Below are 14669 nucleotides of genomic sequence, written 5' to 3'. Positions count from 1 at the left end.
TATATTGCATACGGATAACGTATGCTCCGTACTGATTTCTCTAGTAAGCAAGAGGATACCGTATATTTGTATATACAATATACCGCTGTCCGGAGAACGGATTTTTCTCAGTGTGAGTGTCGAAAGTACCCCGAATGTATATGTTGCACTTAAACTATATTTTATGCAAATTAGAAACACTGCACACTGACGAACTAACTACCCGTGATTGCACAACTTTAAGCTGTATGTTTGATACCATGAGTACTGAACAAAAAAGCTTTTACTTCCAAACAAGAGATTAACAAAACATACTCAAATTTTACAATGACCCTTGATTTCTCACATATCTCTCACACCTTACCGCATAAATTTAGACCTTTCTCGTCAAATTATTCTACTTATATTTAAACTTTTACAGATATACATTCCATTCACCCCACAGTTTCACTTAATACTAATTACGCCAACACCTTCACTTCCAGGTAGAATTGACAGTGTTATAAGTTTAGAAATGTCGGTATTCCCCAACTGTCGGTCTTCCCCTGAATGATCATACGTAATATGTATTATCACGTGGTTCAATTATTAACCTAATTTATCCTATGTGAAGAGGTTTTGTTATGTATGGTTATATACATGAATTGCAGAGTCCATTTTCATGAATAGAATACAAGTGTCATTGTCTAAACCTCCTAAATTTTGATAGAGTTCATAGGATCAACCTTTAAAATTGGAAATTATAGGGAAAAATAAAACTTCGCAATTGTTCTCTAGGACATAAACAGATACTTCTATAAATTTGGTTGGGTTATTGCAAAATTGCTAATATATATATATATATATAAAAAGATATATATATATATATAAAAAGATATATATATATATATATATATATATATATATATATATATATATATATATATATATATATATATATATATATATATACAGAAACATATAAATCGGGTCCTGTTACCTTTCTAAAATTTAGGAACCATATTTGGTAAATATGAATTCATGAGGTTCTTTCTTATCACGTAGATCAAGTCTTATGGGGTGCTTCTGTGTATTTGAGAAGTTAAGTGTTTCTCACGTACTTGGCAATACATTGACATATATTGTAAAATTGTTTAATAGGAAAATGTTCTGACGTCACAGTCGCATTTTTTTTTTAAATCTTCAAAGCAACCTTATGACAGTATTATGAACTTAAACTGGTCGTCTTAAAGTTTCAAACATGAAACAATACTTTTCTACATTTTAGTAGACTGATTCAAGTGTTCAGGTGTTACATTGACATATTTTGTTTTCAAAGTGAACCTTATAAATTTAGGACTTGAAGCCTGATGGATGGTAATTCTAATAATTTGATAAACAATAACTTCAATTCTAAATCTGTGGATTTGTAGACGTGATTAATAAAGTCATTAGTCTGATCAGATAAGTTGATCTTTATTGAAATCTGATTGATTGATCAATATTTACACTTTGAACCTTAGGATAGGCAGCCACAACTCATAGTTTATGTCTTAGGATAATTGGTGTAATATATTAGCTGGAAATCTTTATTTTGTTAATAGAGGAGTTGAAAACCGGATAAAGTTTGACGGTTAAACGTGAAACGTTTTTCATATTACAGTATTTCTGCCTGGCAATGTTTTGCCGTAGTTGGGCTGTTAAGCTGAAAATTTTTGTAGTGACAGAAAAAAATTTCGTTTTCTAATTTTGTTTATTTTTTTATTAATTTTAGCTTCAAAATTTATTTTTGAAAATTCTTGCATGTACTTAAAGTTGTTTAATTAAATAATTTTGAACTCACTGAAGAAATTAGTTTCAACTCTTTGAAATTTATATCTAGTCTTACCATAAATACTGTCCCAAAGTTTTAAGTACATTAAGACAAAATGTTCAGAGATATTTTAATATCCTAATAACATGAGTTACATGTATGCATTATGAACCAAAATCACAAATAATTACTCAAAATTTCCAGCATTAGCATGCACACAATCCTTAAGTTTTTGTGCTCACTCATAAATTGCACTACGCAACTTATTAACTGGAAAATCTGCAGCTGACTTCCGAAGAGACCGCTTTGAGCTTTCAATATTGGGATATGAATTCTTGCAAGCCGTCTCCTGAAGCTTGGACGACAATTTGTAGGACAAAGGGTTTAGGTCTGAACTTACAGAAGGCCAATCTGAAATGGAAATGAAGTCCGGAACATTTGTCTCCAGCCATTGCTGGGTTGTCCTTGCGTTGTGTGCTAGGGATGAGTTCTACTGGAACCTCCAGTTCTGTTCATGGAGGAGGATGTTGGTGAGATTCTTGACTAGTCTATCAAGCAGTGTCTCCTGATACACTTTGGCTGAAGTCATCCCACCTTTTAACAAAAATGGAGCTTCGTTGTGCCCTCGTAGCTCACACTTCACCACACCATGACTGAGGCAGGATGCTGAACCCTTTGGGTCCTTGGAGTATATATATATATATATATATATATATATATATATATATATATATATATATATATATATATATATATATATATATGTGTGTGTGTGTGTGTGTGTGTGTGTGTAACTTAATTTGAAAAGAGTATAGTATGACAATGAAAATTCCAGCGCCTTTTCTGTTTCTAACAATATTCACCTTCCCTTACTCAAATAGCTAGCAGAATACACTTAAAAAAGAAGAATGTCTTATTGGAGAGACCTAACGTCATGTGGATTGTTTTCTGTGCTCCCCTCCCTACTTCCACAACACGCTCTGATTGAAATTTTATCGTCATCACCGTCTCCTTTAGCCTAGCCGGCATAATTATGGGCAGTGGCGAAGGGTGGTAAGAGGCCCTGAGGCCCGGCCTACCCATTTACTTTCAGAAATTATAATTTATAATTAATTCATTTTCCTTGCACAGAATGCATGATATTTTCTAAGTTGAAAAAAAAATGTTCGATAAAGAAATCGTGGTTGGCACCACTGTTGGGAGGCTCACCGGGCAGTGTCTCAGGCGGCAGTAGAACTACCACCAAGCTACTCAGAAAATCCCGCGAGAGAACGAGTTGGAAATGACGTTTTCTTCACCAGCGTATAACCTGCGAAAGAGACCGGCCTCAGCGCTTATCGATTTTCGTTTCTACCTACTAGTTTCTCTGGAGACCTTCGATTTCGATTCGATATATCAAACAAATAAAGAGCAAGATAACGTGGGCTCCATTCCGTTCCAACTTTGCTTAATTTTGCGGACTCTAACGCAACGCAAAAACTGGAACAAGAAATTCTAAAGGCGCTAAGCCTATTGTCGCAAACTAATGCCCCTTTATTTCGTTGCGTTGGCGCAAACCTGTACGAAATCAGACTCGTTGTGTTCATTAGAAAGAGTGTGTGTTTTTGAGATATTGTGAGTGATTTTTTTCTTACATTTGCAAAAGCGAATGAGAGAAAATGTCAGTAAGTGAAGAATATGAATATACGTAATATAATTGCTATTAAAGAACCTTCTATGTCAGTGGTCTTTTGAAAATTAATGTGTTATTAAGGAACGAAGACTAACGCCTGTGTTGAAAATAGAACAAACAGAGGGCAAGAGAGTTCTGCATGCATTGGTACAATATATATATATATATATATATATATATATATATATATATATATATATATATATATATATATATATATATATATATATATATATATATATATATATATATATATTTGTAGTTGTTGGAATAAAGAGCAGCGTATAAAAATATTTATCTGATTCTGTTTTTAAAGGAGAATTAAGTGACACACAAAATATCTTGATTGAATGCTTGTCATGTGTTTTGAACAATATAATTAAAAACAAAATTTTACAATCAGATGTAGACTAAACAACATATGTTTCTTGTGATGCGCAGATATTGTGATAGTCCATCTTCCCCACCAGATCACGCCAATTAAAAGAATTAAATTGTATTATGGCGAATTAAGGTAATCTATGAGTCACATACGTCAATTTCATTATGAAAATTGAGATCCGGATCGAATAAGTGGTGTCGATGAACTACAATTGCATTAAATTTATGTGAATTCGTCTTCTTGTATTTCTGTAGTAAAATATTTATGTTTAATCTGTTTCATTTTACTATTATTATTATTATTATTATCATAATCATTATTATCGTTATTATTATTATTAGTAGTAGTAGTAGAACATTGGGCCTACCCTCTTGAAACTATCACCCTTCGCCACTGATTATGGGACGTAAAACTTAGCGATTTCATTTTTATTTCTCTCTCCTTTTCACCCACAGGCTCTGAAACGATTTCTTTATTTTTTCTCTCTACATAATGTCATTATTATCAATGATACAAATAATAATAATCATATTAGAACAACGACACATATAAACATATCTGAATACTAAAAATCATGTTATTTGTTTACTGGTTGAGTGTCGACTTCGGTCGTCGAGAAATCTTCAGAAGTTGTCCCTCTCGTGAGCAACACTAAACGTATTCCACATTAATGCTTACATTTCTCATGGCTTTCATTTTCCAGTCTAATCAGGCCATGATAATTAAACCGAGCTGAACTAGCGAACCATTTATCAAACTCGATTCATCTCGAAACTCGACCTCAAAAACAGTGGGTCGGCTCGGAGCTCGACTCGAGAAAATTATCTTTGACTCGACTCGTGCCCATTCCTAGTTCTAGGAAAAATACATATTTGACCAATCAAGTGCTATTTGTAGAGAAATGGATCAAGAGAAATCTCATTGTTTCTACCAACTCATGCTTCCATGAGTTGCTACTTGGAGAACGTACATACTTCTTCCTTGCTAACGATGAGAGAAAGTATGATCATTTCCTTCTTTGTATATTTTTACAGATGCCTAAAAGCGATCACGAAGTTGACTGTTCACTGACTGATGCTCAATTTGCTTGTCTTATTACCTGTGTTGGATTATCCTTTTCATTTTTAATAATTTGGAATTCAGCGTATGAAGTTATCTCCAACGGTGGTAGTAAGTATATAAAATTTACATTTCTACAATAATTTTTAAGAGCTTAGTGGAAAAAATGTGGTAGTAACTTCCAATTTGGTGCCTTATGACGTCACAGCTCGGTTTTCATATTCTGAGTTGATTTTGAGTTTAACGTCCCGTTCAGCAGCGCGGCTATGTGAGACGTGGACCTACTGATTAAAGTGGACTCCGAACCACTTGAGCTCCCGCCGGAAATCAAACCCGGGTCTCCCGCACCTTTAGCCACGGTACGCTAACCGCTTAGCCACGAAGAAGCTCTTTTCATATTATCAGTAAACAGACAGAAGAAGCAGGCGAGAAACCCAGCTTTAATAAGGTAATGCCAACTAAAGGCCCCCACTTTGATCTAATCATGTTCACGCCATCAATCTGCATCATAATGTTTACTTGACTCCACACTCACGTCACTTGGACATGCTTTACTCGATTTCACGCTCCTTCAATAGTATAACTTCACACTTTCTGAACCTCGCACTTTGTGCAGCGGAAGATCCACGTTTGATTCCAGGCGGGAGGTTATGTTGTTCAGATACTACATTAGGCTGTAGGTCCACGTTACGTACAGCTTCACTGCTGGAAGGTACGCTAAACTCAAATCAAATCCAAACCGACATCAGATTCACAACATAATTTCGACATTATGCTCACTTCGTGAGATTAAGGTCAAGTATGCGTTGGTGTCGAACTCATAAGCTCTGTCCTCAGGAGTTCGAGCATCTTTCTTTACTTATCCTTCTGTCCTCGTACTTGCATTCAATTGAAATGTAAGACAATGCATGTTTCCACAAGGTCGTTTTCATCTGATCAGATTTTCTATCATATATTATGTCAGATTCCATCAAACTGAAGACTGAACTGTATAATCCTAAATTGTATGTATTTTTCGAAGGATTACACACAATATTTAATGCAGTGTCTAAGGGTGGACCAAAAGTTCCACTCCATATACATATTACAAGAGTAATGTTTAGTTTAGACGTCTTGTACTTTTCTTTTAGCAGTGGAATCACACTGCCTAATTTTAAAATGTTTTCCTACTTTTCGTGATGTAGAGACTCATGGTGACCAATTTATAAGTTCTGTTCTTGTTGCAGGCAGTCTAGTTGATTAAGTTTAATTAACAATTGTTTTATTCCTGCAAGTGAATCATGTTGACTGTTGAGCAGACAGTGGAAATCATTCTGTTTTGTAGACTTAAAAGTTGCGGAAATGTCACAGCGAAATTCAACCGATGAGATCTGCGTCAGGAGCGAGTAGTGTACATTACTGTTTGTAGATTGCTACAAAAATTCAAAACGACCGATAATATGGCGGAGCGTCCCGAACTGGACGACCAAATACACCGGAAGTGGTATAGGAAGTGACTTTCGGAAAACTTTATTTGAACCCACAGAAATCAACACGCCGCTTAAGCATGGAATTGAATGCTCCCGAACAGCCATTTGTTGCATCTTGAGAAGGCCCAAGTGACAAGACTTTTGTCGCAACTTGACAAGAAAACGCAAAACGAAAGTTAAAATCGTTTAGAGCAGGGTCCAAAAAAATCTTGATGCCATTTGATGATAGAAGTGGTATCAGAAATAAGGTGAAACTAATCCAAACAAGAAAAAAACATATCTGATGTATGAAGTACGTACGGTAAAAGATTTTCTGTCAGTATCAAAATATACCAAATGAGAAGAGTACACTCACATCGTAAAATATTGTGAAGAAGAAGAATGCTTACACCGCGGAACCAATGTCCAAACAAAGATAAACAGAAAATCTGTATACCGTAAAATAATATGAAAAGGACATGTAACGCGTCCAACGAGAAGGATTGCACTACGTACAAAATAATATAAGAAAGAATCATCTCAAGGTTAGATTTTAAATGAATGATTATCCAATAGAAATATTATGTTAATTAAATCTAATGACTATGAAAGAAATAAGAAAGACAACAATCGTAAGAAAACACTATCAAATGAAAAATAAACCTAGAAAATCATTAAACAGGAAAGAGTATATAATAGTAAAAATAAAAATTTCATAATCGATAAACAAGTATAAGAAATAGAAACAATTTAAAATAGAATATATATTTATCGACCTAGAAGAACCCATCATTTGCTTTATGCACTTTATAAATCCAAATTAATAATCCTTTCCAGATGATTTCGCAGAAGTTGTAAGGAAACATGAAGACATAAATATAAACGAATTAAGCAACAAAATATAAAATTAAATGGGAAATGTATGGAAGTCTATTATTCGACAAATAAGAATAACATCAATTTTATACACAAATAAAAAAAGAATACATAGAAGACTCACAAAGCTTCAAAATATCTACTAACAAAAAAAAAAAGTAGGAAATGAAATAATTGTTCTAGTATTAGCAATGGGGCTGCGGATAAAACACTTTAAGAAGTCATAAAACCGATTCATGGAACATTAAAGAACACAGAGAAAACTTTAATTAAAAATGGAAATCCCATACAAAGGAGCATGTTCATAAATAAAATGAATGTTAGAATATATAGAAAAAGATGGTAAGAAACAATAAGAAAGATTTAGTACGAAAGAACGATTTAGTACGACAAGACAAGATTTTTAAATGAGTGCTTTTTTTTTTTTTCGTAAACTTGTAAATGGCGAATTGATTTTGCGGAATTATTTAGCATATTCGTGTAGCACTGGCGCCGTTTATTGTGCATCATGTAGGTTGTTCAAAGGCAAGCCAAAGATCGAAACTCACGGTATTTCAGACTGGAAAAACATTTCAAATATTCTAGAATCATAAGAAAATTCTGAACACAAAAACTTCGAACAATGCAGAAATGCAGAAATCTGTTGGGACCTTGGAGAGCCATTTTCAATCACATATTCAGACAGAACGTACGTCGTAAAGAAGTTGACAAGTCGCGGGCTTCCTTTACGTGGTCACGAAGAAAAAGTCAATTCTCTGCACAACGGGCAATACATGATGTCTTTAGAGCTTATAGCCGAGTTTGATCCATTTCTTGCGGAACACATTGAACGGTATGTAAATCCGGGGTAAAGGTCATACAAGCTACTTGTCTTCTACAATTTTTAATGAAGTTATTAAACTACTTGCTGATAGAGTGAGAAAAGAAATTATTAATGACATAAAACAAGGCAAATATTTCTCCATAATAATTGATTCAACTCCAGATATTTCGCATATTGATAAGTTATATTTTGTGTTATGTGAATGAAGAGGGTAAATCTGTTAAATATTTCTTTCGTTTCTGTCAAATCCAGGTCACAAGTCTGAAAATCTAGCCGAAGCTGTAATAGATATTTTGACCAGATATTCTATTGATCTTACTAATTGCAGAGGTCAGTCGTACGACATGCCAGCAATATGTCGGGGACATATACAGGTTTACAGGCTCGAATTAAAGGAATAAATTCTAAAGCGTATTATGTGCCCTGCGCAGCTCATTCTTTAAATTTGGTCGGAAGTAGTGCAGCAAGCAGTTATAGCGAAGCATGTTCTTTTTTCACTATGCTTCAAAATATTTACATTTTTTTCCAGTTCAACAAAACGCTGGAACTTACTTGCTTCTTTCATGTATCTAGGAAGAAAACACTAAAATCTTTATCACAGACACGTTGGTCAGCACGAGAGGAGGCTTGTATATATATATATATATATATATATATATATATATATATATATATATATATATATATATATATATATATATATATATATATATATATGGAAACTGGGATATTGTAATTCAGACCCTTACTCACGTAAGCGATGATCCTTTTGAGAAACCTCTAGTTCGAAATGAGGACTTATCCATCTTGAATCAACTAAGCAGGCTGGAAACAGCTTTCATGATCACTTTTTGAAATGATATACTGCAGAGATTCCAGAGTGTCATCGTGAAATTACAAAGTGTCAACATAGATTTAACAATACCTCTTCGTGATATGTTCGACCCTTATGAGCAAAAATCCATGGAGAAAATTGATATGGATTACGAGTGTAGTTATAAAAGGTTTAGAAAACGTAACATTCAAGCCGATGAAGTAAAAGACAATGAGGTTGTTCTAACAGGAAGAGAAAAATTTAAAGTTGAGGTGTTTCTTCCTATTCTTGATAAATTGCACGTTGAATTAATTAGAAGAAAGGAAAACTTTAAAATAATATCTGACAACTTCATGTTTTTTTTTTTTTTTTTTTTTTTTTTTAGTAAGTTTCTGCAAAGTTCTTGTGTCATTTCGGAGCCCGCAGCCAACCTTCAGGCTGTATATGAAACTGATCTCGAATCAACATTTTCAAATAAATGTGTACATTTTCCGGGACTTTTGAAAACAAGAGGAACCTGTGACACACCAGCAGAAATGTTAGCATTTATACGAAAAGAAAAGTTGCAGTCTGTGTTTCCAAATATGGAGATTACATTAAGAATATTTTTGTGTACTGCTGTAACAAACTGTTCAGCTGAACGTTTGTTTTCGGCTCTAAAAAGACTGAAGACTTATCTCCGTTCAACGACGTGTAATAAAAGACTGAACGAGTTATCTATTCTCCACATCGAAGCACACATCTTGACTGAGGGACACATCAACTTTGAAGAACATATATAGGAGTTTGCAGCAATCAAAATGAGGCGGAAGCACCTTCATTTATGACTCATGAGTTTAAATTCTCAATACATTACATAATTTTAGGTATAGCACATAGGGTCTACATAAAATGAATTGTTTGTGCTAGGCTTATTACTTTTATTATTGACTTTTATACTTCACTTCTTATTTCAGTATGTTCACTAATTTTATATTAGCCTTAAAATATTGCAAATACTATTTTTCTTTTGACATGGGCGCACATAAAGTTTGTGCCTAGGGCGCGGACGAAGTTTAATCCGCCACTGGCTGTTACGGACTAGAGGGAGCCTTTGCTAAGTACGAAGTGTTACTGGCTCAGGGGCCCTACTGATATAAGCAAGGGGGAGCCGAGAAGACTTCTTTTGAAGGACAAACTTAGGCTTTCACAGCTTGTTTGGTAGGAAGACTCAAGAAAGCATTTGTGATCGCAAAAATTCGACAAAGGCCTACAGGTCCTGGGCCTCGTGATCCCTGCGGGGCCCCTCGAGCCTCGGGCCCTTGGCGATTGCCAAGTAGCCAAGTGGCCAGTCCGGCACTGGTATAGAATAATGGTATTCGATCATAAGACGTCGTGGCCGCGTTGCTATATCCTCCTCAGACCTGAAGGCAAATTTTGGTAGCTGGAGTTACCGTTGGCTATGAATTCATTGCTCAACACTGATGCTAAGAAACCTCCCCAGGTCCGAATAGCCTCTCATCTAACCTTGAACGAATCGTAGGCAACTTGAAAAATTTCAACAAAATATTTATAGATGGCAGAACACCAGCTTGAAATACGTACTCTGCAAGTCGAGGCATGGCCATACTGCAACCCAGGGGCCCACCGGGAGGTACTTTCTAGGGGGCCCCTTTTCCAACATGTACGTACTGCGTACTAGAGTAAGCACAACTCAAAGGAAATGTATAGTATATTGTACTTATTTTGCACAGGCCAAGACCATGAACCCACTAAGGACTTATTTCACACTGAACGACACAGTCCTTAGGAAAACCCTACGTAGGTAAATCCTTTTAAATTAAGGAATGAATTAATTAATTTTATTTATTTCCTTTAAGCATTTTTGGCGGAACGGAAAGAAAATTGACTTTAATTTGCATCTGCATAAGGCGTTTTATGATGCCCTTAACACGCGTTTTAAAATACATAATTTAAAAAGCTACTTACCTGCAACATAGTGATTATTTCTGTGATTTTCTTCTAAAGATATAAATATTTTCCTCTTTTTTTAGAAGAAAAATTGAGTTTTTTCATTTCTTGCTCCAGAACTCCGTGACCTAGGGCCCCCGAAATTTTTAAAATTACTGAAAACATTTTCACCATTAAAGTTTAAGAAACATTACATGAGTCTCTACTATATGGTTCATGGGCTCTTTTGAGTATGTTGTGAGAGGACTCATCATAAAAGTTTTTGATGGGTCCCCCTATATTTTTCCGCTTCAAGGTTCCCAATGGTCTTAATCTGGCCCTGTATATTTTCTATATGGAAAACAACGGTGCTGTAAAATGTAAATTATTATTTAGTTTCAAGTTTTTTCAACATTTGATAATTCAATTTAGCTGAATACTTCAACATTAGCAAAACTATAAAGTGGGAAATTAGGAAACTTTCAAGGGTTGAGTTACGAAAAATGTGAAAGTCTGTTTTCGTAACATCATGGGTTAGCAATACTGGTCTGGGATTAGGTGACTGTATTGTCGGTACTTGATGTGTTATCGTCATCTGTTCCGTTACTCCCGTATGCGTGGAGTGCGTGATATGTGCTTTTTGTACATATAAGTCTACAGTTACTTACGATACAAGGCAGAGGGCCCACTAAAAAATTCACCATCCCGGACCCACCGGGAAATTTCCCTGTATCTCGCCTGGCCAGTACGGCCCTGAGTCGAGGTAAGTTGTCAATTATAGATGTGTTTGTTAATTTATTTTGAAAGACGAAGTATTACTAGCATTTATTAGATGGCTGCTAGAAGTAAGTAACATCCAGGTGAGATGCCATTCGGACCTGAGGAGGTTTCTAAACATCAGTGTTGAGCAATGAATTAATAGCCAACGGTAGCTCTAGCTACCAAAATTTGCCTTCAGGTCTGAGGAGGATATAAGAATATATAAAAAGAAGAAAAGATAGTGGGATAAGAAAAGTTCATATTACTGTAATGGAAGTAAAATGCAGATTAAGCTATTGCCGTAATAGACAAGATCAAAGAATTAGCATTACAAATGGACGTAAACATATTAACAATATTACAAATGGAGCCTTACACAATAAATAAAAAAGTAAGAAATATGTGCTCAATGGAGATCATACATGCAGAAGAGAAACCACAAGATGCAGGTGAGAAACCAACAGTGGCTGCGATGAATAAAAATAAAACAATGAAAGTTCTAAACATAACACAATTTTAGGAAATATGCACCGGAAAAGGAAAATTAGAAGCTTTATAACAGGGTGTGATTGAAAAGTACCGGAACTTTTCCCGCCGCGCGGCTCCCTGGCGTTCGAAAAATGTGAGGGGTGGGGGAAAATGTGCGCGGGATCTTCCTCTTTCAAGCGGAACTTGGCCCAGTGCGCTGCGAGCAGCGGTTGAGAAAGCATCGCTGTCCGCGTGAACGTCGTTTTGGTCGTCGGTCACGTTTTTTGAGCGCCGAAAATGGGGAAGATGTGATGTCCCGTACTCGGATCTTTCAGTGGCACAAGGCCTTCAGGGAAGGCCGGGAGGACGCCGATGACGAACCACGCTCTGGGAGGCCGTCGACGTCGAAAACCGATGAAAACGTCGACCGAGTTCGCGAATACCTGAACCTGGACCGTCGGACAACCCTCCGGGAGATCAGCGAAGAACTTAATTTGACATAATATGCAGTGCAAAACACTGTGACTGAAGAATTGAACATGCGGAAGGTGTGCGCCAAACGGTCCCCAAGGTGTTGACCGAGGAGCAAAAAGAACTGCGAGTGAAAATGAGTCGTGAAGTGTTGGATTGTGTGGAAGCCGACGAAGAATTATTAGACAGTGTGATCAGTGGTGATGAAACATGGTGCTACATCACATCTTCCCCAAAGGCTTCCTTGAGCAGGTCCTGGGTCTCGGTGAACGTCTTCTTTAGTTTGACACAAAACTTGATGGCGTAGCGTTGGTCAATCTTTGACTCCATTTTCGGCGCTCAAAAAACGTGACCGACGACCAAAACGACGTTCGCGCGGACAGCGATGCTTTCTCAACCGTTGCTCGCAGCGCACTGGGCCAAGTTCCGCTTGAAAGAGGAAGGTCCCGCGCACATTTTCCCCCACCCCTCACGTTTTTCGAACGCCAGGGAGCCGCGCGGCGGGAAAAGTTCCGGTACTTTTCAATCACACCCTGTAACTATTACTGTCAATATTGCCTAGACATAGAGCCTTACATGGAAAAATAACAAAATTTTGTTAAACATTTTGAACATTAAAATATAATACTATGTATAGATACTAATGCGAAATCAACATTAAGGAATAACGAATATAGTTATCACAGCAACGGCAATATAAATTATTTGAAAAAATAAAAAAAATATGAAGAGTTTAAAACTGAGTAACCCTTAGCGACCACAATGACATAATACTAGGCATTCCATATATTCAAATATGAAAATATAGATCAACATGAAGACATAGTAGAAAATAGACTACAATATAATCCAAATTAAATAAAATGAAACAAACTCTGGAAGGAAATTAGTCTACTACAAATAAAAAAAAAAAACAATGGTAATTTAGATCAGCTAGCAATAGATATAGAAGAGAGAACTAGAGAGGCAATAAAAAATCAACAAATACAAACAAAATAAATACAAGAAATAATAAAACAAGTCCTTATTGGAAAGAAAATAAAGTAACTTACTAAAAAGAAAGATACGGAAAGCAAGAAGCATATACAGTAAAACCTGTCCTCAACGGACCCTTTATTGAACGGAAAACTGTCTTAAACGGAAATATTTCACGGTCCCATGAATTTTGGAGAACAAAACGTGTAAAACTCCCTTCATTAAGCGGAAACTGTGTTACTCGGACAACGGAAAACAAAATACACCTTTAACGGAAAATTCTGAGTTCCGGACTACGGCGTTTAGAAGATGTTTAGACATTCTGTGAGACATATACATTACACTGTCTGCGATAAAATGTTCGTTCTTTTGTTAAATATTTCTGGACAGTGTTGACCTTCCCCAACCACTACTCATATTCAGCCCCACAAATTGTCCTTAATCCCCGCAACTTAATCAAGAATCATACGAAATGTCGGAAAGAAGAAAACGAGATAGAGGAAGAAGAGGAATACGATACAGAGTTCCAAGAAGAGTGTAGAATAAATACATATCAAGATTCTCTTAGAAGTTTAAAGGAACTGCAAAAATTTGCCTTACGAAAAAATGATTCTGATTCACTTAGTATAATTTCTCAGGCTAAAGTGTATGTGGAAAGTCAAGCAGCCAAGCAGCAATGTACACAGAAAACCCTGCTTGGCTATTAGAAAAATAAAGAAAACGTGTGCATAGCATAATTTATATTCATTGAAATTTTTTGTCTATTTATTCGTAGAAGAAAGACGTACTGTAATCGAACAATGTACGTACAGCAATATATTTTCGCAGTATGCCCCTTTATAAGCATGTATTTTTTTAAAGAGGAAAAGTCTACCTCCACTAAGCGGAAACCTGACTTTAACGGAAATTTTTGCAAGTTCCGCTCGATTCCGCTAAATACAGGTTTCACTGTATCATGTATTGCTGCAAGATATAAGACAGAAAATTAGATAATACAAAAAAATAAAGGATAAATATCAGAAGAAACTAAAGAAATCTTTTAAAAAATGGAAATTACTTAATCGAAAAAATCAATCTCTATTCTTGGAGAGCGCACTGAGAGATAATACACAAATACACAATTGATAACAGATGTAAGACCGAATACGCTTTCGACACTATTAAAGAATGATGAAACGTAGACAACTGACTGGGAAAATACTGTCATATTTGATGGAGATCT

At 35.7% G+C, this 14669-nt stretch overlaps 1 protein-coding gene across 4 annotated transcripts in view; it reads left to right on the top strand.

Moving 5' to 3' along the window:
• Positions 1-14669, top strand: part of LOC145675752 (sodium-dependent proline transporter-like) — a 124638-nt gene that overhangs the window by 26920 nt on the left and 83049 nt on the right. For 3 of the 4 annotated variants that reach the window (XM_081746404.1, XM_081746402.1, XM_081746403.1), the window contains exon 2: positions 4860-4995. The exons of the other annotated variant lie outside the window; for it this stretch is intronic. In XM_081746404.1, the coding sequence (XP_081602530.1) occupies positions 4860-4995 (136 nt within the window). The remainder of the gene's footprint in view (positions 1-4859; positions 4996-14669) is intronic. 4 annotated transcript variants of the gene reach the window in all.

The sequence above is a fragment of the Thermobia domestica genome, chromosome 18, assembly GCF_964235325.1.
Source record: "Thermobia domestica chromosome 18, izTheDome1.hap1.1, whole genome shotgun sequence".
Lineage (NCBI taxonomy): Eukaryota > Metazoa > Arthropoda > Insecta > Zygentoma > Lepismatidae > Thermobia > Thermobia domestica.
The sequence above is the reverse complement of the archived record's forward strand: the minus strand, read 5'-3'. Positions and strand labels throughout refer to the sequence as shown.